Raw genomic sequence first — 25,889 nt, forward strand, 5'->3', positions numbered from 1 at the left:
CGTGGTGTCAGTATCGGAGCGCAATTGGTTTTGACCAAAGTCAGTATCTGAATAACTACTGGCCAAAGTCGAGGGTACATCGTCTTTGGTACAACCCTCGGTGCAAGTACCATGTGGAAGTAGCAGGAAATTAGGAACGCAAAACAAAGGAAAATTAAACACGAAGACTGAAAGAGGAACATAGAATACAGCAAGATAAAATAAAGGGAATAAACAAAGAAACTATAATACACTAAAGTCTGATACAGCTGCTGATCACAGAGCATGTTCCTCCAGTTCTTAGGTAAGAGGCATTGGATGGTCGTGAATAACACTACAGACGACCGCATCATTGTCTCGTTCAGTTTATACGAGCTTTGCCGACTCTCTGCGTTCCATCTCTCGATACTCGATCTTCGAATACGACATATCAATATCGAAATTTACTTACTTCATCATACGACGCGACTATGCGCATTCTTCACATAATCTCAGCTCTCGTCGTGGCCGCCATCCCAGTGACGGCTCTGGGCGCCATCCCCTTTGTCAAGCTATATGCAGCAGCTCTCAAGGGCAGAGTCAGGGGGAAGCCCAGAGAATACCAGCCCCACGAGTGGGCATTTGAGCAGAAGTGCACGAACATCAGGCTCGTTGGGCACGGGATAAAGGGGCAGACGACACTCCAGGCAGTCTGTGTTGACCACTGGAAGCGGAGGTGGTTGACCGAGCTGAATCTCAACCGATGCCTCAGCATGGTCCAGGGCGAATTTGCCTACTACGCTTGGTGAGACTTGCCTCATTCTTGTTCTTCATGATACATTTTTCACTCTACTATCTTCCTTGGAGACTCTGAATCGGTCGGCTAACCATGACATTGATCCAGGGCCAACCAGACTTTCGACGCAGCGTGCTACGACTGCAAGCTGTTCCATTCGGACGAAGACCATACACTGATGTTCGCGTGTGCGTGCCTCGACGCCAACTGCGACCTGCAGCCAATATCCGCCCAGCTCGGCGGAGAGAGTGAGTATCCGTGTTTCCTGGAGTCGAATGTTCCGAGCACGAGACTGACCGATGACTGTATACTTGCCAGGCCTGCATGCCGCCTACGTGAAGCCGTCCGAGGGGAGGTTTGTTTGCGGCGCCGAGAAGGGGACTAAGGAATTCGTGGCGAACGGGTCCATCGCAATGGGATGGCTGAGGATCCCCGAGTAAGAGGCAGGGATAGATATGCTATGGGGGTTCATGGTGCGGGCTTTTTGGATAGTTGAGGTTCGTTGACGTACTAATCGTAGTGTCATGTTTTGCTGAGACCAAGATTGTGAGAAGAGTGATGCATGTTCCAGTGGGGTTTGACCTGTGTTTTTTGAATCGGGCCATTTGTTTGGTTATCGTGATTTAGATTCGTTATATGAGAGATACCATTGTCCCGAGTTCAGCTTGTTGTTGGTGTACCGACTGTAGCAAGCGAATCGTAGACACCGATATCAACACGAATGAGTCACACTAAAATGACACACGAGCCTCCTGCGAGAAGCGAATTGATAGGTCCCGCGGTATATGAAAATCCCAATCACGTCTCCACGGCAGAAAAGCGCTGTGATTTGCTTCACCATGATTGCCTCAGGAGTGTGTCCATCACGCAAGTCTCGACCACGTACACTGAACCACCCAAAGTCCAATCTCTTTGCCATTCCGCTACAACAGTGTCGGCGGCCACACAGAACAACGACTCACTTCCTTTACGATAACAACACAGAGGCCATACCCTTTGTCAAAAACCGCCTTTTCGATCCTCTTCACCATCCCAGCACCCAGCTGTGGCCAGCCCAATCATCGCTACCTTTCCTGGCGGGATAACGACAAGAAGCGGCGATTTCTTACCTAGGCGAACCTGAACTGGTGCCTCTTGAATTATTATGGCAACATTTAACCTACGTTTGGGCCGTATGTTTCCTCCCTGGTCATCAACCCCCTCTGCTCATGTGCTTGCGAGTGATGCTGAGGGAAAGACAGAGGCTCAGATTACATAGACCGACGAAACTGAGTAGACCACCCCCATTCGATCATCATGATGGAGAGAAAATTCTTCTTCGTTATTATTTGAGGCTACGTTTCCCATTCATACACGTGAACAGTTCGTTGTGTAACCTATTGACACACCAGTCGTTCCCCAAGTCTTACATGTATCCCAAACGCCAGTCTTTTCCTATTGTTCCCTTTTTACATAACCTCTCCGTATAACCGATTCGTAATCTTCTGGAACAAATCATCCGCAAAATCGCCCTGGCAGCGCAGCGCAGCCCGAAACTCTTCGCAAGTCTTCACGTCCTCGCCGATACAAGAGAAAAATGCAACGATCATATTTCGGGCCACGTCGTCCTCGACGGTGTTATCGTAGATTGTATGGACAATGGCGACGAGGTCTGGGATGCGCTCGGGGAAGATGGTGAACTCCATCAGGGCATGATGCAGGCGTCGCAGCGTCAGAGCTCTCAGGTCCTCGACGCCGTACTTGTCGGCGAGAACGTAGAGGTTGGCGTGGCTGAGGAATACAGAGCGGTACGACTCCCACATGTCGACATTAGGTCGGGGTCGCCAACGAGCATCAGCGGCAGCGGCCTGTGCAGTGGGAGCCACGAGGCTAGGAACATTGAACTGCTCGAAGTGCTTCATAGCCTCGTACTTGTCATGGAAGCGGGGGTCGAGCCGATACTCGGTGGTATCGAGAAGGCGGCGGCGTTTTTGAGGGTGGGCTTCATGATTGCGCAAGTCCTGCTGGGTGCTGTGTGTGAGGAGAGTGTCGAGGCGACTCTCCCATCTACCCATGTAGTATTTAATAGAGTACGGGAGTTTGTGAGGAGCATGGTTGGTTTCGGCCTCGCTCAACGTGGACGAAGCGACGGAGCTAGATTCGGCACTCTCAATCCTGTTGGCAGTGGGATCCCTATGGCCGTGTTCTGCTTCGTCGTCTTCGTCGTCATCTTCTTCATCATCGTCGCCTTCATCGTCATCATCCTCACTCATGGACGTAGAGCCCTCTTCGTCATCGCCGCTAATAGAAGAGGAAGAGGAAGACTCGTGGTCCTGGTGGATTGCTAGGTCTATCGTCTCTCGCTCCGAACCCTGCGAGCCCTGCGAGCCCTGTTGCTCGGTGGCAGAGTGATCCTCAAACACGGTAATTAGAGGTGTCAGAATCTCAGGCTCAGCCTCGGTGTAGTCACGCGAGTAAGCATACTTTGCGAAGCGAACAAAGGTGTCGGTGTCCAGGTCTGGCCATTCGACGCGGCCCTCTCTCGCTTCTTTCATCTGGCCATTGACGAGGGCATTGAGCGCGGGAGACAACTGTCCGATGAGTTCCTTGTGAACGTGGAATTCTTTGCACTCCTCGCCGATGACAAAGAGGAAGGGTTTTGAGGCGAGGGACCTATGCAACGAAAACGAGACGAGGTCAGCAACAGGGCACAGCACACTTGCATAGCATTAGAATGGCGCACTCCTCAAAGCAGGCGTTGTCCGCCTTTGCGGCGGCGTCTGCGCGTGTAACCGGCATGAGGGACGGTGATAACGCAGGGAGCCAGGCCAGGCGGGTCCGCCTTGCCGCTTGGTATATCGACAACTACCAGCGGCGTCAAGACCAAGGCGCAAACGACCAGGTCTCCGAAGGTTGTGGGCCGAAGGGCGGAGGCAATGAAATCGTGGAGCTGGGGTGTGTGTGAGGGAGGCAAGTTTCACAAAGGCCCAAGAGGAAAGCGACGCGAGACTGAGGGTTGCTGGCGACCAACAGTCCCTACCTAGGTGCCTACCTTGGGGGCGTTCAGGGCCCTGGCCATCCACCACAGACCCCTGTAACTGCGGGAAGCCTAACGCCTAAAATACCGCCAAAGCCTCCAAGTCATCCACTAATGTTTGCTGCAGTGTACTGGGGTCGTCTTCTGGGCTGACGGCGCCCATTTTTACTGGCTGGTTTACCGCGCGCGTCTCGCCGTTGCAAGCGTTGCGGGGCTGCATGACTGCTCGCCTGCAACTTCGAACCAGCACCCATGTCACTGGTTGTGCAGAACGCAGAATACACACTTGAACAATATATTTCGTATTTTAGTGGCTCCTACCAGGATTGATTGCATCCAGGAGAACTCCAGTTCCCTCACAGCCTTACTCAAGCCACAAACTTCCCGCCACATCCACCACACGCTTCACCAGACGACTCAACCGTAGTTCCAGAACCAATGTACTCCTCCGCCATCTTCGATAGTTCAGACACCTTGAGGCACCGCAGTTCGCACACGGCGCAGATACGGGATATGTCAGGTCCCATGATGGCCAAATCAGTCGCGGCACATCGCGCTAATATGCAGTCAGTAAGCCGACCGAGAATGGAATAGATAGAGCCGCCAAAACGTGAAGACTTACCAAAGGAGTGCCCATTCTCGCACTTCACTTCGTACCCTTCGGTCTGGAGCGTCGAGTCACAAAAAACACAACGTTGATGCGCAATCACCTCCCTAAACTGCCTCCGGAGTGGCGACTCACGTACTTCAGCACTCATCTTGCTCTGAACGGTCGTCCCGGGCACCTCAGCGCCCCCTCCGTACATCCATTCCCAAAGCTGACCTTCTGTTGACAGGTCTTCCAATGGCGTGGCTGCTTGGCTTTGTGTCTCGTCTTGATGCTCCGGTCCGTCCCGCCACCCAAAGATTAACTTGGAAATGGCACGGCGCTCCGGGTGTAGCGTGCTGTACTGGGACACCAAAACAACTGTCGAGCCGCCGCCCGGGGACGCTGCCATGCCCCATATACGGAACCGCGACTGGGGCACCTGCAGCTTCGACTCGTCCTCCTCCATGAGCTCGTCTTCGGAGTCGTCTGAGTCAGAATCCAGGCCCTCCAGGGCAGACGTGCGGGAGATGAGCCGTGTGGTGAGTTTTCTAATCTTCCCAGCCCATTGCGGCGGATTGGACCCTGTTTCAGGGAGGTTGGTCTGGTACCAGTCCTGGTTGCTCGCTGTTGCTGACAGCCTGACAAGCGAGTAATGCGGAACTGCGGCTCTAGTCGATTGATTGGGTCGGTGCATGATGAGTCCTGAACGAAGTTGTCAATGTATGTTGGCAATCGGTTTCGCAAGGTCCATACCGGTGATAGGACTTTTTGAGATATTTTCTTCTTCTTTGGGATATGTAGTAGAGCATTCCCAAGTGTAGTGCGCTTCTCCCGGATCTTTGGGTGGGTCGGAGAGCGAAACCTGGAACGGCTTTACATCAAAGGGCGTGCCGATGACTCCTCTAGCCAGCGGCTTATCATCTTCCATAATAATCTAAGCCTTGTTAGTTGTGCTCAAAAGTCCACAGCGATCCCACATACACTATCCTCCCACTCAACAATTGCGTCGGTCGGTAGGAATGTGCAGATAGTCGTCATATCTGCCACTTCGACGTCGAGTTGGGGGAGCTGGCCCTTGGCCCAGTCACCTTGGATCGTGATCCGACGAAAGCCGACATGATTCTTTGCCAAGTATGCCAGAATCGCTGTCCTCTTGCCCTCGCTAACAAACCAAGGACTCCATTTCAATGAGAAGGCGCTTCCATGTGGGACGAAATCAGGGTCCGTGATATCTGTAGCCTAGACAAAATTAGGATTGCACACATAGCTCGTTCAGCAAAAACTCACATCCTCTTTTGTGTGCGGTCCTCGTCCATCAAATCGAGCCAGTTCCTGGATATCCCACATGGACTCCTCAGTTGTCGGCTCTGAAGGTTTCGGTCGGGAAAAGAGCTGTACACTCATGATCGCAATCTCCTCGGCATCATTGCAGTATGCAAGAATGGCTCTGCCACTGGAGACTTCCTTGGCCCATGAGAAAGCTTGAATGCGTTCATTCATATTTCGGTACCCGTCCTCCTCACTTGAATCCGGCAGAGGCAGTTGTGCTCCTAGGCCCCATAGCGTCTTCCATGCTTTGAAGCCGCGCGTGCGCATGCCCGATATTACTGTTGACTGCCGGTCAATGTGTTCTCCAAGCACGATGATGGCTCCGTTTGTTGACAAGACGGTTAGGACAGGCCGCAGATTACACCCGAGCCCTTTCGGCGACCATTCCAACCTGATGATCTGACAGACTGATGCGCCAGAGCTCGTGACGAGCCCGCTACCCACGCCTGTGAACCAGTTCTCCTCAGTCGCCCGGGGAGCCGCAACTCTGACCCCTGCAAAAGCGCAGAGCTGCGCATTGATCGTTGGGTCCGGTCGGATCAGCCCTGATGCCCGGAACGACAGAGAGAATTGGTGCGGTTCCTCCTCCGTAGCCTCATCACGATCGCTGGCTTTGGGGTACTCTGGTAAGAAGACGTATATTGTGTCATCGGTTGCGACCGCCAACTCGGCGTCGCAAGACCATGCGAGAGCATGAGTTGTAAGTGGACGCGACTTGAGATGGATGGTCTTGAGGGGACGCGTCTGAGGCGGGGTTGAGGTCAGCAATTTGCGAAAGGTTGTAGAAACGTATTCGCCGCTAGGGAAATGGATGTAGATGCATGAGATTGAAGGAATAAAACGAATAATAATGGCACAATCGAGCATTGGCTGTGTGTTGACTGATGCGGTCATACCTTGGATTTATCCATCTTGAAAACTCGGTCGTCTCACAACCGTGGAGGGGTGTAGCTACCTAGAAAGGCATGAGGACATGTTCCTAGTCCGTAAATTTAAGTGCATGCTATCCGAAAAGCAAGCCTGTGCCCTCGGCGGAGAAGATTGAAGTTGGCGCAACGTCAATTAATGAAAGTGAATCTCACAAGTTGAGAAATGGCTGCAGGTCAAGGCGACGTGCGCTGACTAAGACGCCCAAGATGTGATTGAGGGCAACTTTATAAGTAGCCAAGCGCACGCAAGAGTTTAGATCGTGAGAGCCGCTGAATGTCTTATTGTGCATTAAGTAGATGGAATTTATTCTCATAATCTTTTAAACATCTGAGGATGGGTATATAACATATATAAGGAAACATGCTGGAAACACTTTCAACTTCCGTCGGTATGGGTATGGAGCCGTTCGTCCAGCTTGATCCATACAGGCCAGGTCTCTCGCCTGATCAAACAAGACTCCTTAGCTGATCCTCTAGCTCGTAACAGCACTGCATCCCGCAATTGGGTGCCTTCATTCCCACGTCTCCCGCTTGATCGATGATCAAGACTAATTTCAGTTGCAAGTATTGATGCAACCGTGGCTCTCAATAAAAGTCAAACGCCCACCAAGACTCTCATTGTCCGAAAGGGCGCGTTCTTGGTTCCAGAATAAATGTGACTTGACATGTTCGAATATCTATGCCTCCAGCAATGATCCCAGGCCCCAGAGAAGGGCGCATCCGGCCAGAGCAGTCGCGCCAACCACCTTCTTGGTCCACCAGTTTTCATCCGTGAGCGCCTTGGTCTTCTGGGCCTTCTTTGGTGCTTCAGTCGGTATGCTAGCGGGAGCGCTGGCGTGCTCTTTTTGAGATGCATCCTCTTCAGCCTCCCTCTTTCGTAGCACGGCAATCTTCTTGCTGAGCTCAAGCATGTCCTCTTCGAGAGTCAAGTTCTTGGTGCGGTCAACCTCCACATTCTGGACGTTGCCGAAGAAGTCGGTAATCAGGCGACTACGAGCGGCGTCGGAACCGCCGGGGAAGAGGTCATAGCGAACACCTGGGTTGGAGTGGATCTTCTCGTAGTCGTAGCTATCAAACAAGTCGCCGACGGTCTTGGCGCTGCTCAGGTCCTTGACCTGGGTCTCGAGATATTCCAAATTGTAGTACGTGTAACGATCGATGACAGCAACGCCGACGTCATTGTCCGCGTGGTGTGAGTAGGACGACTGGTCGAGCTCGGAGGAACCTGTGGCAATGATGTTGGGAGAGTATAGCCTGCTGTACATGGTGTTTGCCTGACAGGTGTCGATCATGAATAAGATCTCATGGTATCTAGCAAAGGTTAGCACGTGTGTCAGGAAGGAGGGGCATCTCTACTGACCTCTTCTTCTCCCACATCTGCTCAAAAGCATCCGCAAGATCAAATGCACCAATCTCCTCAGCATCCTGAAACTTGAGGAATTCGTTTCCGCCATGGCCAGTCATGTATACCAATATATTACTCCGGTCGTCGGTAAGGAGTCGCTTACTCCTGGGCATCTCGGCGCCAACGCGGTCGGTCAACAGGCGAATGAAGTTCTCAACAGTGACCTCGTAGCCACGATAATCGACCTCGATGTTGTCGCCGTACAGGTCGACGGCGCGATCGGAGTTGCTGTAGACGGTGCCGGGGAAAGCGTTGCGCGGGTTGCAAGCCATGTCGTCGGGGAGCATGAGGATGATCTGGGAGTCGGGGATGCCGAGTCGCTTGACGGTGCGGTACATGGAAAGGACATTGGCGAGATGGCGATAGTTGAACCAGAAGCGCGAGGTGCATACAAGGACAGCCCAGTTGCTGGTATGCTCGGCAACAGCGACGGTTGCGAACAGGGCCGCCGCCACGAGGGCGTGGAAACGAAGGACGGAGAGGTTCATGGTGGATGGCGCAGGGAGGAAACGAGATGAAGCAGAAGTTCCAGGTGGGAACACAAGTTATACCCCTGAGGCCACGGGCAACATGTCCTGTTGCGACCGTTGCGACAAGATGCTAAGGTGAGTCCCAGGAAGGGCTTACAAATCGGTATAACGGCGATGATGGAGCATGGGGAATGCAGCGAGCGTCACTGACTGAGCTAGATTAGCAACACATGGTCCGGAGTTGTCGGAGTCGGGCGCCCGAACGAACCCCTGGCGCTAATGGCCCCAGCACTCACCGTTGAGCGCGGTGTCACGTGATGCCATACAATGCAGACATGACCAGCTGGAGAGGAAACCCAACGACGCCTAGGTACTTTAAGAACTCTGGTTGCGTAACATAAAAGGCTTTTCAGAACCAATCTTTCTGTTCTTCTTGGTAGTACCCGTTAGTAAGAACTCATCTTCCTCTCCGATCACCTAGGCTACAGGCTCTTCTTCCACCACTTCGTCATACTGCCACCACTCCACACCGTCCCTATCAATAAATATAAGCTCTCCAATCCTTTCCCAATCAGCATTGAGAGCTTCGGCATCGACATATCGGGCCACACAACATTCCTGGCAGAAAACGAGGGTCATTGGGTTGCCAAAGCGACAAAACCACCTCAGGGTTCGATCGAGTGGCTGGTTGCAACGCCAGTTGACGTGGTCCGCCCGAATAACCGCGGTCGGCTCAACCATGTTGCGTTAAATTTGATTGATTTGTAAACACAAAAGATGTTGAATCGAGTTGATCTCGAAAATCTGGAACTTGCTGAATCTCGTTATTGTTAATGTGGAGGCCGGTTGTCAAATAAATAGTCCAGAGCGCAGCATTGGAACACTTTATATGTCAGGCTAGAACTGATTCACGAAGATAACATCATATCATGTGAGTGTCGAAGGAAAACTCACGGTTCTTCTACATATGTTGCCGATTTTTTATTCGCCACAATGACTGGTAACCCTTGTGGGGATTAGATCACCAGCTCAAGAGGATAACGTGACCACGGCACGACACGCCTTCCCAAGGGAACTGACCTCTTTAGTCCTCTGCATTTACACGACTGTGTTCTTTTGAATATGACGCGACTTGCTTGCAAATCACAAAGGGGGCCATTCTGTCGCAAATCGCATCACCTTACCCTACAGCGTAAGTTAAATGCGACCACTGAGGACTCCTAGGGCGAAGTTTCTTGTGTCACATTCAAGTTTAACGGTTCATCACTGGTGATAATAAAATCGCTGTAGCCATAACCACTATCTAGGAGCAACCGTGGGAAACGGCTATATGTGCCGCTTCGTTACTTGGCGGTAGTCCTCTAGCGCCATCAAGGAGTTGCACGACTGACATGGGATGAACACAAGACAGAGTATTGGGGAGGCAAGAAGTTGTTCAAACCTACTCACAGTCAAAGATGTTTAGACCGCAACTGGAACCACAAGTTCGGATGATAGTTAAACCGCTGAAGACATAAGAACCACAAACCTGCCCATTTCTCAGTCAAGTTTGTGTCAAGACAGGAGCTGGAGGAACATGAGTAAATAAAAGAAGTATTCCAATTTCATCCTTTTATGTTTCAATCGAATTCCTCCAAGACCTTGGGCAGTGAAGGTGCGATTTCAAAACATATAGAGAAGTATTCGAGGTTGGAGGACTGCGGTCTCTGACGAGAATACCGGCATGTAAGTTTCTCGGCTTGCATGTGCACAGACACGAGCGTACTTTGGGTTGATACAATGACCAAGAGGAGGCTTCAACCACCCGTGGGCACAAAAAGCATAGCCGTATAGAACCAATAACTACGGCATCTTCTAAACATCTCCAATAATTATAACGGCATAATACAGACGATACAGGGGAGACAAGCAACGATGATGTGTTGAGGTAACTTAGACGGGCACTTACCCTGTGGCGACCGAAGTCACATGACAAACCCCGCCAACAAACCCCGCCACATCATAATCTCCACCCCAACTGAGCAACAACCATGCCCACAATATAGACCACAAATTCGAGCCATTTAATCATCGGAACAATACGGTCGCGTGGCCCAATGGGTAAGAATCACTATCCAACTACTAGAGTTTAACTCAGTAACTAACAATCAATGTAGCAAGGCGTCTGACTACGAATCAGGAGATCGTGGGTTCGAGCCCCACCGTGACCTTCTCTTTTTGCCTCTTCCGGCGGATACTTGACTCTGGCAATATGGACTCCAAAATCGAGCCAACTCGCCATCAGAACATCACGGTCGCGTGGCCCAATGGGTAAGCAACCTCACTCTTCAATATTACAGAGCAATAACTAATAATTAATTCAGCAAGGCGTCTGACTACGAATCAGGAGATCGTGGGTTCGAGCCCCACCGTGACCTCTCTTTTTGCTCTATCCAGAGTTTGTGGGATCCCCACTGTGGTGTCTCTTTTTTCTTCAACCCACATGCAGGTCTCACAACATAACATGAAAACTCGACGCCGTCGTCCAACCAATGACATGGTCGCGTGGCCCAATGGGTAAGTAACGTCTTCAACCACCTACTATCACACACAACTAACAAATAATACAGCAAGGCGTCTGACTACGAATCAGGAGATTGTGGGTTCGATCCCCACCGTGACCTCTCTTTTTGCTTCATCAGGATGTTGTGGGATATCCACTATGGTGTCTCTTTTTTCTCCATTTCGATTGCCCCGTCGCTTCACAACATAGAATGAATTTTCGACGCCATCACCCAACCAATGACAGGTCGCGTGGCCCAATGGGTGAGCAACTTCCTCCATCACCTCCCATCAAACACTCAACTAACAACCACTTCAGCAAGGCGTCTGACTACGAATCAGGAGATTGTGGGTTCGATCCCCACCGTGACCTAGTCATTCTTTTTGCCTCTTGACACATACTTTTATGCCGTTTGATAATTGATGTGGAGGAGAACTGGGGCTGAATGGTAGGACGGATGACGTAGTAGTGTAGAGTTGTTAGTGACCACAATGAGTTGTAGCCAATGAATGCCTATAGCGTATTTGACGGATTGTACATGTTGCAGGCCTGTGTACGATTACCAACATAATACGGACAAAATTGCAGTAATTAGAGTATGAAGCATAATTCCCACGGCGCCTCTCATTTCTGGTGGTGCAGAACTGGCCATTCCTGGGGCCCTTTGGCGGCGGCTAGCGCTGATGGTGGACGAAGAAAATTTCCCAACGGTTCACTAAAGAACCTCACCTTTGCCATCACGACAGAACCGCAATAGCGTCGGCCAACAGCGGCCAACAGCAATTACAACAGCTTGGCCGCGCAGTCGCGCACTCGTGCACCACTGCGAAAGCCGCTTGTCTCACTCTAGCCGCGCCGCCCTGGCACGATCCCAGTCTATTACTCGCCGTCATCGTCATCGCTGCTGGGCCCCTCGCCGAATCAGACTATCGCTACCCCCAGGCCGAGACGGCCGCACGCCACCGCCGGTCCAACCCAGGTCAGATCCTGCGCCCGGAGTCGTTGACGGCCGAACTAAAGTACGAGGTACTGAACAGAATCGACGCCTCAAGCTCACACCGACGCCCCGGCCGGCCAGATATACTTGATACGCGCATGCAGGGCGGCACCTGGTCACACACAGCCCGTGTCGTCGGCGTCGAATAGCCGTGACGGAAGCGGTCGACAGCCGTGGCCTCGCCCCACACAACCTCGTCCAACCGTCCAACGTCGCCTCTCAGCAGGTTCCCAATCCCGGCCCGCGTCCGCGTCCACGTCCAGCCTCCAGCTTCCAGGCCCTCTCGCCCGTTGACCGAGTGTGCGAGTGTCTGAGCGCGTCTTGCGCCCAGTCCGATACTGACCCAGTGGCCCGTCGCATCGCCCGTCGCCAAGCGCCTATCGCCCGTCTCGCGCGCCATCCGTGGCCTGCCACCACGCCCTCAACGCCCTATTACCGCCCTGTCGCTACCGCTGCCGCCGCCGTCCAAGCGCAGCGCTGCCGCCATGTACTCCGCCGGCTATGGCTTTGCCAACAATGGTGCTCCTTCCTTCAACAACGCCGCCCCACAGCAGCCTGGAGCCCAGCCGACCGGCCAGCAGGTCATGTACAACCAGCAGCAACAGTTTGCCGGCATGGCTCCTCAGGGGGCCTTTGCTCCTGGCGCGAACCCTCAGATGATGCCTGGCGGCCCTGCCGGAATGATGCCAAACGCCGCCATGCCGCACATGGCGGCCAATGGTCAGAGTGAGTCGCCCTTGTGTGCCCTGGTTCGATCTATCCCGGCGCGCCTCAACGCGCCAAGGTCTGCGCCCTGCTATTGCATCGATTCTGCTATGCGGTTGCTTGATCGGCAACCGTTACCTTTCTTACGAGAGAAGGTCCGGCGCGGAGCGCGTCATGGAACAGACGCGCGACCGCTCTGCGCCAAACACCATTGCCATGTCCCTTTGCGAATATGACGGCTGACTCTTTGACGACAGTGGCAGGATACCAGCAACAATTCCCTGGCTCGCCTTATGGGCAAGTCGTTACCTCATCGGCCGGTCCACAGGGCTTCGCTCCCAACTACATGATGGCCGCTGGCATGCAAGGCTTCCCGATGAACCAAGCGGGAATGCAACAGCAACCTCAGATGATGCAACGTATGCCTCAGCAGTCGCAACAACAACCGCAACAGCTTCCAAACCCAGCGGCGATGGGCCAAGTCGGTACCCCTCAACGACCTCCGAGCGCCGCCCAGGGCACGCCTAACAACGCCGTGCCTTCGCAACCGGGACAGTTCTCGACGCCGCAACCCCCTTCACAAGGCCAAACTCCGACGAACCAACAGCCACCGTCTGCTGGGATATCGACGCCGCAAACCCCGACCTTCTCCGCGAACCAGGGAGTAGTCACGAATGGGGGCTCAGCTGTGGTAACCCCTCTGAGCCCAGGGACGGAGTCACGAGACAAGGAGCGCTTTGCCCTTCTACTGGACATCAACCACGAATTGCTGTACGAGTCGATTCAGATCCAGGCCACACAACAAGAGTTGAAAAAGGAACATGCGGATGCCAACGGAGGAGACAAGAAACCAACAGAGGAAGAAACCTTGTTTCAACAAGATTATCTGCAGTATGTCCGCTCCAACGCAAGCTCCAGAGCGACACTAACAGCCGTGAAGATGCATGAGGCGGTTACAGGCCAATCTTTCATACATGGCAGCCTTGGCAGATAGGAAGCCCGAGGTCAAGGTGCCTCCTTGTCCAGCGTATCTCAGCGCCCCTCCACTCAACCTCTCACTCAAGCTCCGGGCCATGGCTGCCCCCCCCGATGCCCCGGAGAGCAAGGTCGACCCGGTGGCTGACAGAGAGGACCGTGATAAGAGCATCAAGGATCTGTACATGAGGTTACAGGCTGTGTTCCCTGGATTCGACCCTAAGAAAGAACCGCTCTACCGTATGCCACCACAGACAGGCGGACCCCAAGGCCAGAAACCTGGCAACCCGGGAATGAGCCAGGCTAGCCCGACAGGCCATAAGACACCTCAAATGACAAACATGCCAGCGCCGCAGATGCACCACCCTGGCATGCCCTCATAGTGGATCTGGATCTTCATCTTTATCTTCATGTCAAGGGTTGAGACCGTGTGTATATATGATGGGACGGTTCATAGACGCCGCGATTCCGGGAGCTGGATGAGTGGGTCATAACGGGCATTACGGGCATTACGGGTGTCTGGGAGGTGTTGGTCTGCATGAGCCATGTTTCGAAAAGAGAGCATCTGTGTCAGCCAAGCCCCAGTACTGGAATCTAGGACTAGTGCACCAATTCCAGAGAAGTGGATGGAGTCTGAGGGGCGAGGCCAGGGGGACGTGCTGTTTGGATACAAGAGAATGGGAAAAGGGCGCTGCAGATGGTTACTATTCACTATCGTGGACTGGTTGAGCGGCGTTTACGGGAGCGACATTTGGTAGCAGTCATGACTAAACAAAACCAAACAAAACAAACAATTGCCATGTTGTAATACCTCGGTACATACTCTGTTGGATGTACATTGTACTGTGTGTAGGGCTCTGTGTGTCTGTATGCAATGTAGGTGACTCGCAACGCAGGGACACGCGGGGAGACGCAGACGGCTAGCTCGCGTGACATGGCAGTATAATTCCCTCGGATGCCACTCCGCCTCTGCACCGAGTGCATGTACCTTTCTCCGCCTTGGTCTTGATGCGGTACTATATCTCGGATGATGCTTGTTGAGAGTGCAATGGAGGAGCGGTCATTGGCCGACACCTTCTGGTTGCCCACAAGAGTGAAAAAAAAACTCTGAAAAAAAAAAACTTCCGCAATACGCAGCGTTGGATGGGGAGCGGGTTTTTAGTTGGCACGACTACTGTAGACTACCGGTAGTTGGCCAACGGGTGAGAGAAATGGATCCATTCCTTGGGTCGAGGATTGGGGCCGGCGGCAGGATTCACACGATTTGTCGATTGCTTGCCTGGATTGCGATGTACCACAGCCAGACCTGTCACCTCAGGCCATGCCGAATGAAGAATGAGGCCTGTGATTTGGACGGGAATCTGACATACAGATGTGGCTTGCCGAAGGGTTCACTCGTGCGTGTGTGCGTGAGTATGTCCGCCCGCGGTTGTACTAATACGGTCGTGTTAGAGAGACACCACAGGGAGATGCCAGGGCTTGCATATCACAGCTCTCACCATGACACTGGATCCTGGTGTCAGCTCTGCATCTCTGCTGTCAGATCTGCCTCTCTACAGTCGAGTCTTTGCCCGCAGCTCCCACTCTTACCATCCCAGCCCCCTCACGCTCGTCTACGCTTATGCCTCTGGCGAACATCTCCCGCCACCGCCATGACATCCCTTGGACCCTTTTGGTCTCGGTGGCCAAGACATATCCATGACCCCGGCCCTGGCCCTGACCGCCGATCTCGTCGCCCACCCACCCCTCCAGCACACAAGCACACAAGCACACAGAGTCAGCAGCCCGGCCACCCTTCGGCGTACGACGTCGCACCGTCGTCGGCATGCATGTACGCATGTACCTACCGACCTCGTACCGCTGCCAGATCATGGAAGCCGTGGAGAGGTTCGACCGGGGCGCTGGCGGGGCGCGTTAGTGCCCTGCAAGAGTCCCCTGAACCGCTCGGATTGGACGCACCCGGGCGAGCCTCCCAGCCATTGGCCAATGGCGGCGCCCTGTAGCCAGTACTAATAGCGGCGGGGGAGCACCCTAGTAGGTACCTGTACGCAGTAGGCTGAGAAAAAAAAAAAGTCGAGGGCCGCATCCGTCGACGTCTTAATCTTCTTCAATCTCTTCCTCCTCCAAACCCCGCCTTCCTCCCAAACATCCCTTCTCCTCAATTGCTGTTGAGGCAGATGATTGCGAGGTAGCTTCTGACCAGACCAGGGGAACTCTGAGAACGAGTTTTCTTGCCGGCCGTCGCTCGCAAACCTCTGCCCTCTTCGCAACGCCAACACCTACCCTTGTCTTCTGCCCCGCGTTGCGTCTTCGGACCTCGTGCCTGTGTGCGGAAGCTTCACCCTCCTCCCTTCACAATGTCCGCCGTCACTATGGCGCCGGCGTCGGCTCGCATCGTGGGCTCCGACGACGATGGCCACGTCTGCCTTGAGCTTCAGGATGGCTCCACCTACCAAGGCTACAGCTTTGGTGCCCAGAAGAGCATTGCTGGAGAGCTGGTCTTCCAGACGGGTATGGTGGGGTATCCCGAGTCCGTCACTGACCCTTCGTACCGCGGCCAGATCCTCGTCATTACTTTCCCTCTGGTCGGCAACTATGGCGTCCCCTCGCGCGAGACCATTGATGAGCTCCTCGGCGATCTTCCCGCTCATTTCGAGTCGTCCCAGATCCACATTGCTGGCCTGGTCACGGCATCATACTCTGGCGAGGACTTTTCCCACTTCCTCGCCACCTCTTCTCTGGGCACCTGGCTCAAGGAGCAGGGCATCCCCGCCATGTACGGCGTCGATACCCGCGCCTTGACCAAGAAGCTCCGCGAGTCGGGTAGCATGCTCGGCAAGATGCGCCTCGAGTCCAAGGCTCTGACCAACGGCTCCGTCAGCCAGATCGATGGCCCATTGGCCCCTGCTCCCATCGAGACCTTTGAGCAGCTTGACTGGGTTGACCCCAATACCAAGAACCTGGTGGCAGAGGGTGAGTTTCCCCATGACTTCAGATTCGAAGGCATGCTCATCGTCGTGTAGTGTCCATCAAGGCCCCTAAACTGTATAAGCCTTCCGCCTCGGTTGCCCGCAAGCACCCGTCGGGTCGTACCATCCGTGTCCTGTGTCTCGATGTCGGTATGAAGTATAACCAGCTCAGATGCTTCCTTAAACGTGGCGTCGAGGTCCTCGTCTGCCCCTGGGACTATGACCTGGTTGGCGCCGCCGACGAGTTCGACGGTCTCTTCCTATCCAACGGTCCCGGTGACCCCTCCGTCCTCGAAAACACCGTAAAGAACATTGCCGCCGTCATTGAGAAGAACCATATTCCGGTCTTTGGTATCTGCCTGGGTCACCAGCTGCTGGCCCGCGCCTCGGGCGCCCAGACGGTCAAGATGAAGTTTGGTAACCGCGGCCACAACATTCCCTGCACCAGCATGGTCACTGGCAAATGCCACATCACCTCGCAGAACCACGGTTTCGCTGTCGACGCCAAGTCCTTGTCTGGCGGCTGGAAGGAGCTCTTTGTCAACGCCAACGATGGCAGTAACGAGGGTATCATGCACGCCGAGAAGCCCTACTTCTCCGTCCAGTTCCACCCTGAGAGCACTCCCGGTCCCCGCGACACCGAATTCCTCTTCGATGTCTTCATCGACACCATTGCCAACTGCGCCGAGAATCCCGCTCTGCTCCAGGCCCCTGTCAGTTTCCCCGGCGGCACCGTCGAGGAGAACGAGGCTGCGCACCCTCGCGTCTCTGTCCGCAAGGTTCTTGTCCTGGGTAGCGGTGGTCTGAGCATTGGTCAGGCCGGTGAATTCGATTACTCCGGTAGTCAGGCTATCAAGGCTTTGAAGGAGGAGGGCATCTACACTGTCCTGATCAACCCCAACATTGCCACTATTCAAACCTCCAAGGGCCTGGCAGACAAGGTCTACTTCCTTCCCGTCAATGCCGACTTTGTTCGCAAGGTCATCCGGTATGAGCGTCCCGATGCCATCTACGTCACCTTCGGTGGACAGACCGCCCTCCAGGTCGGTATCCAACTCAAGGACGAGTTTGAGGAGCTCGGCGTCAAGGTCCTCGGTACTCCCATTGACACCATCATCACCACCGAGGACCGAGAGCTGTTTGCCCGCAGCATGGACTCTATTGGCGAGAAGTGTGCCAAGTCGGCCTCCGCCAACAACATTGTTGAGGCTATGCACGCTGTCAAGGACATTGGCTTCCCCGTCATTGTCCGTGCTGCCTATGCGCTGGGTGGTCTCGGCAGTGGTTTTGCCAACAACGAGGAGGAGCTCCTCGAGCTCTGCAACAAGGCCTTTGCCGCCAGTCCTCAGGTGCTTATCGAGCGCAGTATGAAGGGCTGGAAGGAGATCGAGTACGAGGTCGTCCGAGATGCTCAGGACAACTGCATCACTGTCTGTAACATGGAGAACTTTGATCCCCTTGGTATCCACACTGGTGACTCTATTGTCGTCGCCCCTTCGCAGACTCTGTCTGATGCGGACTACAACATGCTGCGAACCACCGCCGTCAATGTCATCCGACATCTTGGTGTCGTGGGTGAGTGCAACATCCAGTATGCGCTGAACCCTTTCTCGCAAGAGTACTGCATCATCGAGGTCAATGCCCGATTGTCTCGATCTTCCGCTCTGGCATCCAAGGCCACCGGCTACCCCCTGGCCTTTATCGCTGCCAAGCTCGGTCTCGGAATCCCCCTCAAGGAGATCAAGAACACCGTTACCCAGGTCACTTGCGCCTGCTTTGAGCCCTCGCTTGATTACGTCGTGGTCAAGATGCCCCGATGGGATCTCAAGAAATTCACTCGTGTGTCCACTCAGCTCGGCTCTTCCATGAAGAGTGTTGGTGAGGTCATGAGCATTGGTCGATCTTTCGAGGAGGCCATCCAAAAGGCCATCCGAGCCATTGACTTCCACAACCTGGGCTTTGGCGAGACCAAGGCTCTCATGAGCATTGACGATGAGCTTCAGACCCCCTCTGACCAGCGTCTGTTTGCCATCGCCAACGCTATGCACGAGGGTTACACTGTCGACAAGATCTGGGAACTGACCAAGATCGACAAGTGGTTCCTGAGCAAGCTCAAGGGCCTGAGCGACTTTGCCAAGAACATGTCCAGCTATGGCACCTCCGACATCTCCAAGAGCCCTAGCATTCTGCTGCAGGCCAAGCGACTTGGTTTCTCTGACCGACAGCTGGCTAAATTCTGGAGCTCCAACGAGATCGCTATCCGCCGGATGCGACTCGACGCCGGCATCCAGCCCTTCGTCAAGCAGATCGATACCGTCGCTGCCGAGTTCCCCGCCTTTACCAACTATCTCTACATGACCTACAATGCCTCGGAGCACGATGTGACCTTTGAGGATAACGGTGTCATGGTTCTGGGTTCTGGTGTCTACCGAATCGGTTCCTCCGTCGAGTTCGATTGGTGCTCCGTTCGAGCCATCCGAACTCTGCGTGCTACTGGCTTCAAGACCATCATGGTGAATTACAATCCTGAGACGGTAAGCACCGATTACGACGAGGCCGATAAGCTGTATTTCGAGAACATCAACCTCGAGACTGTTCTGGACATTTACCAGCTGGAGAACTCTAGCGGTGTCCTTGGTGCCATGGGTGGCCAGACTCCCAACAACATTGCCCTGCCCCTGCACCGTGCCGGTGTCAAGGTCCTGGGTACCTCTCCTGAGATGATTGACAATGCTGAGAACCGATACAAGTTCTCTCGTATGCTTGACCGTATCGAGGTTGACCAGCCTACCTGGAAGGAGCTTACTAGCTTCGAGGAGGCTCAATCTTTCTGCAACAAGGTTTCGTACCCTGTTCTGGTCCGACCCTCGTACGTCCTCTCCGGTGCCGCCATGAACACGGTCTACTCCGAGAAGGACCTTGAGTCGTATTTGGCTCAGGCCGCCGAGGTGTCTCGGGAGCACCCCGTCGTCATTACCAAGTACATTGAGAACGCCAAGGAGATTGAGATGGACGCCGTTGCCAAGGACGGTATCGTCGTCGGCCACTTCATCTCTGAGCACGTTGAGAATGCCGGTGTTCACTCTGGTGATGCCACCCTGATCCTGCCTCCCCAGGATTTGGAGCTCACCACCATTCGCCGCATTGAGGAGGCTACCCGCAAGATTGGTGCCGCTCTCAACGTGACGGGTCCCTTCAACATTCAGTTCATCGCCAAGGACAACGACATCAAGGTCATTGAGTGCAACGTCCGTGCCTCTCGATCTTTCCCCTTCGTGTCCAAGGTTATGGGTGTTGACTTGATCGAGATGGCCACCAAGGCCATCATGGGCCAGCCTTTCCAGGAGTACCCTCCTACCGACCTCGCTCCCGACTGTGTCGGTATCAAGGTCCCCCAGTTCAGTTTCTCTCGTCTCTCAGGTGCCGATCCCGTCCTGGGTGTCGAGATGGCTTCTACTGGTGAGGTTGCTTGCTTCGGTGTCGACAAGAACGAGGCCTACCTCAAGGCTCTCATGTCGACCGGCTTCAAGATTCCCAAGAAGAACATTCTTCTCTCCATTGGTTCTTACAAGGACAAGAAGGAGATGCTTCCGGCCGTCCAGAAGCTGGAGAAGATTGGCTACAAGCTGTTCGCCACCTCTGGTACCGCCGATTTCCTCCAGGAGCACGGCATTCCGGTTCAGTACCTCGAGGTTCTGGGCAAGGAGGAGGATACCAACTCTGAGTTCTCCCTCACTCAGCATCTGGCCAAGAACACCATCGATCTGTACATCAACCTGCCTTCCAACAACAAGTACCGACGACCCGCCAACTACATGAGCAAGGGCTACCAGACTCGACGTATGGCCGTGGACTACCAGATTCCTCTCGTCACCAACGTCAAGAACGCCAAGATTCTCGTCGAGGCCATTGCCCGCCACTTCGAGTTGGAGGTCTCCAAGCGCGATTACCAGACTAGCCACCGCACCATTGTCCTTCCCGGACTCATCAACATTGCGGCGTTTGTCCCTGGCATTGTCTCCGCTGACAGCCATGATCTCCAGACTGTCACCAAGGCCTCCATCTCGGCTGGTTTCAGCATGATCCGCGTCATGCCCCTGGGTCTGGATGGATCCATTACCGATGCCATCACCCTGAGCACTGCCCAGCAGAACTCCAAGCGTGGTGGCTTCTGCGACTACAACTTCTCTGTCTCGGCTACCTCGGACAACGCCGACCAGATCAGCCATGTCACTGGAGAAGTTGGCTCGCTCTTCATCCCCTTCAACCACCTATCTGGTAACATCAGCAAGGTTGCGGCCGTCACTGCTCATTTTGATGCCTGGCCCGTTCACAAACCTATCGTGACCGATGCCAAGCTGACTGACCTGGCCTCGATTCTCCTCCTGGCCAGCCTGCACAACCGTCGTATCCACGTCACCTCTATCAGCAACAAGGATGATATCAAGCTTATTGCCCTCAGCAAGGAGAAGGGTCTGCAGGTTACTTGCGATGTTTCCATCTACTCCCTGTACCTCTCGCAGAAGGACTTCCCCGACTGTGACCGCCTGCCCACTCAGGCCGACCAGGAGGCTCTTTGGGAGCACATGAGTACCATCGATGTCTTCTCGATCGGCTCTCTGCCCTACCAGCTCGCGACCTCTCTGGGCCACAAGGCCGATCCCTCGATGGGCATCGCCGACGCTCTGCCTCTGCTGCTGACCTCGGTTGCCGAGGGCAAGCTGACGGTTGACGACATCAAGACTCGCCTCTACACCAACCCCATGGAGATCTTTGAACTCCATGAGCAGGTTGGTACTACCATCGAGGCCGAGATTGACCGCCCCTACACCGCCGCCTCGGGCTCCGCCTGGTCGCCTTTCCAGGGCCGTGCCATGCGTGCCTCCATCCAACGCGTCACATTCCAGAACACCACCGTCTGTCTGGACGGCGAGGTTCTACAGGTCGGACCCCTGGGCAAGGATATGTCCTCGCACCTAATCCCCCCCATGTCCCCACCTATCAAGCCGACGGTCACTTCCATCGCGCAGACCACCGAGTCCCCCCAGACTCGCCGTCTCTCTATGCTGGGTGGAATCAAGCCCATGAACCGCCTTCGACTTGCCGAGGGTTCTGCTACCGTGGATGAGCTTGCCCCATCCCTGCAGCCTCTTGTCAACTCGTCGATTCAGCAGCTGCTCTCGCGACCCTCGTCGTTCAAGAACACCCATGTGCTGTCGGTCAAGTCGTACACTCGTGCCGATCTGCACCTGCTCTTCACCGTGGCTCAGGAGATGCGCCTCGGTGTCCAGCGCGAGGGTGTCCTTAACATCCTCCGAGGCCGTGTTCTTGCTACGCTCTTCTACGAGCCGTCGACACGCACCTCGGCCTCGTTCGACGCTGCTATGCAGCGTCTGGGTGGACGAACCATCAACGTTTCGACGTCGAACTCGTCTGTCCAGAAGGGAGAGTCCCTGCAGGACACCATCCGAACTCTGGCCTGCTACGGTGATGCCGTTGTTGTCCGCCACCCCGACGAGAACAGCGTTCACGTGGCCCAGAAGTACAGCCCGGTGCCTGTGATTAACGCAGGCAACGGTAGCAAGGAGCACCCCACTCAGGCGTTCCTCGACCTCTTCACCATCCGTGAGGAGCTTGGTACAGTCCAGGGACTCACCATTACCTTCCTGGGTGATCTCCTGTACGGACGACCCGTCCACTCCCTGGTGTACCTGCTCCGTCACTACCAGGTCCAGGTCCAGCTGGTTGCCCCCAGGAGCCTCCAGTTGCCCCCCAAGGTTCGGGAGCAGCTAGTTGCCTCTGGCCAGCTCCTGTGCGAGTCCGAAAGCCTGACTCCCGAGATTTTGGCTCGCAGCGATGTTCTCTACTGCACTCGTGTCCAGAAGGAGCGCTTCCCCAGCGAGGAGGAGTACGAGCGTGTCAAGAACTCGTACCGCGTGGACAACGCCGCCCTCAAGCACGCCAAGGGCTCGATGGTGGTTATGCATCCCCTTCCCCGCAATGAGGAGGTTGCCGAGGAGGTCGACTTTGACCAGCGCGCAGCTTATTTCCGCCAGGTAAGTTTCCTTGGTTACTCGTATGAAACAAAACTAACACCGTCCAGATGCGATATGGGCTTTACTGCCGCATGGCCCTGTTGGCGTTGGTGATGGGTGATTCTTAGATTGAATGTTTTGGAAAACGAAAAGTCATCAATTTGGATTGAGAGAAGTTTGTATCTTGGCTGGATAGATATGGCGGTGCTTAGCAAGTATTTTCATCATGAGGTTTAATGCCCGGTGCACGTATTATGAGTATAGATGTGTAAATCCGACGACTCACGTTGTCGTATCCGTATATGTATGTATAGATTGTATATATTATGTATTTAATTTACGTATGTTACGTGTGTTGCGTGTATGTGCGTTGTGTGTGTTTTGTGTGTCTCCTGTCGTGGCGTGAATATCAGGTTGTCAGACCGCTCTGCTCGAGGACGTGTCACCCGATGCATGGGTGCACTAGGGACATGAGCTGCCGCATTTGAACCAAGACTGAAACGAGGGCATTTCGATTTATCTGCTCCGAATTGGTAAAATCCCATGTCTTGTCATGAGGAATGCGTGCTCAGTGTCTGGGGCGTTTTAAAATGGCAGTGGGTAAATCATGACAGTGGAGATCTCATCGATCATGGCCAGACGCTGGCTGTGATGCTTGTGAGTTGGCCACAGCAATGTGTCAAAGCTGCAGGACCATGATACTACTCTATCGGTGTACGGATACACAAGATACTCCTTTTGTATTTTAAGACATGAACATCATCCACGTTGCACTTGGAAATGATTCTTTCGGTTGCACATGTGGAATATCTTTGACGTCAACTGCCAGGGCGCTAAGCCGCATACGTCGGGCCTGTAAAATCGGTCACCCCACCATGTAGGACGACATGAGGCAACTTTGTGTACTCGGTGACTCTTCAACTTATAAGTTGCTCCTTTGCACCAAGGCCAGCGTAATTCCCTCTGACTCTTGCAAGTAGCCAATGCGCCAGACGCTTAGGAACTGCCTCCTGTCAACCGCAAGAATGGCTCTACACCCGCCTCCTGAGACTTCCAAGCTCATTTGTAAGTGGCGCGACTCATGGCTTGGGCCGTGGATTTACCCCTCCCCCGCGATCCGACCCTGGCACGCCATGTCGACGAGTATCGTTCGTTTGTCTCCGGATGACATATAAGATGCGACGTGGCTAACTTGTTGGCTGAATCGGCTGGTACTCTGTAAAATGCTAACTGCCCGGTTTCCTAGTCGCCCCCGCGGGCTCCAACACCAACGGGCAGGCCGATCAATTCACAAAGGGCACGCTCGTCCGCGGCGACCTTGACGCCTCGCCCATCACGCAGTACCACGCCTGGTTCTCGCAAGCCCACAAGCCCGGCTCGGGCGTCGCGCACCCGGAGGCTTGCACGCTGTCCACGGCGTCGCTGCCGTCGGGCCGCATCTCGTCGCGCACCGTCTACCTCAAGGAGCTGGACGCCCGGGGCTTCGTCGTCTACACCAACCTGGGCACCTCGCGCAAGGCCGCCGACATCGCCTCCAACCCGCGCGCCGCCCTGCTCTTCTTCTGGGAGGCCCTGCAGCGCCAGGTCCACGTCGAGGGCCGCGTCGAGCGCCTGACCCGTGAGGAGAGCCAGACGTACTACTCGACGCGCGCACGCGGCAGCCGCATCGGCGCCTGGGCGAGCCGCCAGAGCCAGGTGCTGCAGCCGCAGGGAGCCGACGGCGACGACGGCCGCGCGCAGCTCGAGGGCTGGGTGCGCGAGGTCGAGGAGCGCTTCGACGGGACCGACGAGATCCCCGTGCCTGAGTTCTGGGGCGGGTTGAGGATTGTGCCCGACCGCATCGAGTTCTGGCAGGGGAGGGAGAGCAGGCTTCACGATCGGTTTGTGTATGAGAGGGAGGGCGAGGGTGATGAGTGGAAGACGCAGCGCTTGAGCCCGTGAGCCTCGAGGTGCGATGGCTGTTGATGTGGATGGGATGCTCAACTATGTACTGTATTCTCCTCAATTCTATAAAGACGTATTATGAGAGCATCACCGCAAGGGTGTGTAGTTTATCCCGCGTGTATTTCAGCTGCAAAGGGGTCTACCAGCCTACTCTATGTTTGAATGAAACGAGCTCCAGTGTGGTGAGTTCGCCGTGCAGCTCCATTGTTAGGGGCAGTTGTACACCACGATGCATCAGGAACTGAGAGAGGTGATACGATGCTACTATCGCGTGACAGCCTGTGAATATCAATGCGTGTAAAGACTCTACTTTGGGGCGATTGTCTTCTCCGTCTCCCCGTCTTCTCCACCACAGGAATGGCCTGGAACTGCGCACCGTCGCGAAGCCGGAGGGCTCCGCACATTCGTGCTCTTGTCCGTTGCCCAACTCGACTCCTGGTAAATGACAGGTCAATACTCTCTCTATGGAAACTTTAATTGGTGACATCTGCCAAAGACGACCTCGACCATGGCACTGAGTCACGCAAAGAAGATACCAATACCAATAGCGCTGTGAGGAATCGAACCGAACCTTGCTCTGTACCCAACGGTCAATAGCTCTGCTAATGAGTGAATCTCGCGTGCTGCATCTAGATGCGACCATTGCCCTGGTGCGTTCTAGCCTCAGCCATCCTCGGCTTGCCATGAAGCCGGGCCCCGTGTAGTGCGGTCGAGAGCTCATTTAACATCCGGGAACGACTTAGCAGCAATTGGAACCGCGTTCGGATTTTCACAATGGGCGTCCAAGGCCCACAAAATAGACGTCAAAGCGATCAAACGACGTCGAGAACGTCAAAGGAATGTCTGCTTATCCTTCTGGCGGACGATTGCCGTCGGGGTTTCCGGTGCGCATTCCGCAAAGTCGCAAGAGACTTGGTCATCGAATCGGGTTGTTCAACACCCATCATCCATCACCGTGAGCAACTTCCATGGAATAACCCTAGTCAATCAATACTTGTTCTGGATGTTTACACCCGTCACTGGTTGCCAAGTGATCGTCATGCACCAGATCGACAACCCCGCAATGCTAATTGTCATGACTGACTACTTGGCCAACAACAATCCGAGTCTATCTTGGAAGTATGTTCACACAGCCTGAATGTTGTTCATCAGCGCTCATCCGTCTTCGTCCAGTGCTCATCACCATGTCATGACCCGTTTAGGCCAAATATTGTGTATACGCGTGTCCAA

The 25,889-nt window shown here is 54.4% G+C and overlaps 9 protein-coding genes, 2 non-coding genes and 2 pseudogenes across 13 annotated transcripts; 8 read left to right on the plus strand and 5 right to left on the minus strand.

Annotated features, from left to right (window-relative positions):
• Positions 1-449: 449 nt before the first annotated feature.
• On the plus strand, positions 450-1,373 carry BGZ61DRAFT_583597 (uncharacterized protein; the record flags this gene model as incomplete). Its single annotated transcript, XM_046256328.1, has 3 exons — positions 450-763; positions 863-1,002; positions 1,073-1,373. 3 exons carry the CDS (start codon positions 450-452, stop codon positions 1,192-1,194), a joined length of 576 nt encoding a protein of 191 aa, XP_046110458.1. The 3' UTR covers positions 1,195-1,373.
• Positions 1,374-2,054: 681 nt separating this feature from the next.
• BGZ61DRAFT_440671 (uncharacterized protein) lies at positions 2,055-3,704 on the minus strand. The gene is made up of 2 exons (XM_046244506.1): positions 3,477-3,704; positions 2,055-3,406 (listed from the first exon to the last, which is right to left on the minus strand). The coding sequence occupies exons 1-2, from the start codon at positions 3,530-3,532 to the stop codon at positions 2,203-2,205; spliced, it is 1,260 nt and encodes a 419-aa protein (XP_046110459.1). The 5' UTR covers positions 3,533-3,704; the 3' UTR covers positions 2,055-2,202.
• Positions 3,705-4,051: 347 nt separating this feature from the next.
• Positions 4,052-6,742, minus strand: BGZ61DRAFT_440674 (transcription factor IIIC subunit delta N-term-domain-containing protein). The gene is made up of 6 exons (XM_046244507.1): positions 6,585-6,742; positions 5,647-6,432; positions 5,341-5,598; positions 5,113-5,293; positions 4,393-5,061; positions 4,052-4,326 (listed from the first exon to the last, which is right to left on the minus strand). Exons 1-6 carry the CDS (start codon positions 6,597-6,599, stop codon positions 4,139-4,141), a joined length of 2,097 nt encoding a protein of 698 aa, XP_046110460.1. The 5' UTR covers positions 6,600-6,742; the 3' UTR covers positions 4,052-4,138.
• A 484-nt stretch (positions 6,743-7,226) lies between these two features.
• Positions 7,227-8,736, minus strand: BGZ61DRAFT_380054 (peptidase C13 family-domain-containing protein). Its single transcript, XM_046242620.1, has 2 exons — positions 7,978-8,736; positions 7,227-7,928 (listed from the first exon to the last, which is right to left on the minus strand). Exons 1-2 carry the CDS (start codon positions 8,508-8,510, stop codon positions 7,295-7,297), a joined length of 1,167 nt encoding a protein of 388 aa, XP_046110461.1. The 5' UTR covers positions 8,511-8,736; the 3' UTR covers positions 7,227-7,294.
• A 51-nt stretch (positions 8,737-8,787) lies between these two features.
• On the minus strand, positions 8,788-9,482 carry BGZ61DRAFT_440676 (uncharacterized protein; the record flags this gene model as incomplete). The annotated part of the gene is made up of 1 exon (XM_046244508.1): positions 8,788-9,482. A coding segment is annotated over exon 1 (259 nt), but the record flags the coding sequence as incomplete, so codon positions are not given.
• Positions 9,483-10,574: 1,092 nt separating this feature from the next.
• On the plus strand, positions 10,575-10,702 carry BGZ61DRAFT_t26 (annotated as a pseudogene). The gene has a single exon. The product of its transcript is annotated as a tRNA-OTHER (tRNA).
• An 82-nt stretch (positions 10,703-10,784) lies between these two features.
• Positions 10,785-10,909, plus strand: BGZ61DRAFT_t27. The gene has a single exon. It is a non-coding gene; the product is annotated as a tRNA-Lys (tRNA).
• A 121-nt stretch (positions 10,910-11,030) lies between these two features.
• On the plus strand, positions 11,031-11,155 carry BGZ61DRAFT_t28. Its single transcript has one exon. It is a non-coding gene; the product is annotated as a tRNA-Sec (tRNA).
• A 124-nt stretch (positions 11,156-11,279) lies between these two features.
• Positions 11,280-11,406, plus strand: BGZ61DRAFT_t29 (annotated as a pseudogene). Its single transcript has one exon. The product of its transcript is annotated as a tRNA-OTHER (tRNA).
• A 1,328-nt stretch (positions 11,407-12,734) lies between these two features.
• On the plus strand, positions 12,735-14,512 carry BGZ61DRAFT_440679 (uncharacterized protein). The gene is made up of 2 exons (XM_046244509.1): positions 12,735-13,627; positions 13,677-14,512. Exons 1-2 carry the CDS (start codon positions 12,969-12,971, stop codon positions 14,092-14,094), a joined length of 1,077 nt encoding a protein of 358 aa, XP_046110463.1. The 5' UTR covers positions 12,735-12,968; the 3' UTR covers positions 14,095-14,512.
• A 1,556-nt stretch (positions 14,513-16,068) lies between these two features.
• On the plus strand, positions 16,069-22,843 carry BGZ61DRAFT_340614 (uncharacterized protein; the record flags this gene model as incomplete). Its single annotated transcript, XM_046239324.1, has 3 exons — positions 16,069-16,684; positions 16,735-22,736; positions 22,784-22,843. The coding sequence occupies 3 exons, from the start codon at positions 16,069-16,071 to the stop codon at positions 22,841-22,843; spliced, it is 6,678 nt and encodes a 2,225-aa protein (XP_046110464.1).
• Positions 22,844-23,740: 897 nt separating this feature from the next.
• Positions 23,741-24,656, plus strand: BGZ61DRAFT_472083 (uncharacterized protein; the record flags this gene model as incomplete). Its single annotated transcript, XM_046248291.1, has 2 exons — positions 23,741-23,780; positions 23,962-24,656. The coding sequence occupies 2 exons, from the start codon at positions 23,741-23,743 to the stop codon at positions 24,654-24,656; spliced, it is 735 nt and encodes a 244-aa protein (XP_046110465.1).
• A 21-nt stretch (positions 24,657-24,677) lies between these two features.
• BGZ61DRAFT_83344 (uncharacterized protein) lies at positions 24,678-25,588 on the minus strand. Its single transcript, XM_046257133.1, has one exon. It carries the CDS (start codon positions 25,378-25,380, stop codon positions 24,799-24,801), a length of 582 nt encoding a protein of 193 aa, XP_046110466.1. The 5' UTR covers positions 25,381-25,588; the 3' UTR covers positions 24,678-24,798.
• Positions 25,589-25,889: the final 301 nt, after the last annotated feature.

This window comes from Ilyonectria robusta (genome assembly GCF_021365365.1).
Source record: "Ilyonectria robusta strain PMI_751 chromosome Unknown BGZ61scaffold_2, whole genome shotgun sequence".
NCBI lineage: Eukaryota > Fungi > Ascomycota > Sordariomycetes > Hypocreales > Nectriaceae > Ilyonectria > Ilyonectria robusta.

Coding starts and splice junctions, on each gene's coding strand:
- BGZ61DRAFT_440671 (XM_046244506.1), bottom strand. CDS start 3,532: ATGCCGGTTACACGCGCAGACGCCGCCGCAAAGGCGGACAACGCCTGC. Junction 3,407..3,476: donor GACAACGCCTGCTTTGAGGA/GTGCGCCATTCT, acceptor TTCGTTGCATAG/GTCCCTCGCCTCAAAACCCT.
- BGZ61DRAFT_440674 (XM_046244507.1), bottom strand. Junction 5,294..5,340: donor TTGTTGAGTGGGAGGATAGT/GTATGTGGGATC, acceptor AACAAGGCTTAG/ATTATTATGGAAGATGATAA. Junction 4,327..4,392: donor CGAGAATGGGCACTCCTTTG/GTAAGTCTTCAC, acceptor ACTGCATATTAG/CGCGATGTGCCGCGACTGAT.
- BGZ61DRAFT_380054 (XM_046242620.1), bottom strand. CDS start 8,510: ATGAACCTCTCCGTCCTTCGTTTCCACGCCCTCGTGGCGGCGGCCCTG. Junction 7,929..7,977: donor CAGATGTGGGAGAAGAAGAG/GTCAGTAGAGAT, acceptor AACCTTTGCTAG/ATACCATGAGATCTTATTCA.
- BGZ61DRAFT_440679 (XM_046244509.1), top strand. CDS start 12,969: ATGACGGCTGACTCTTTGACGACAGTGGCAGGATACCAGCAACAATTC. Junction 13,628..13,676: donor TTTCAACAAGATTATCTGCA/GTATGTCCGCTC, acceptor ACAGCCGTGAAG/ATGCATGAGGCGGTTACAGG.
- BGZ61DRAFT_83344 (XM_046257133.1), bottom strand. CDS start 25,380: ATGAGCTCTCGACCGCACTACACGGGGCCCGGCTTCATGGCAAGCCGA.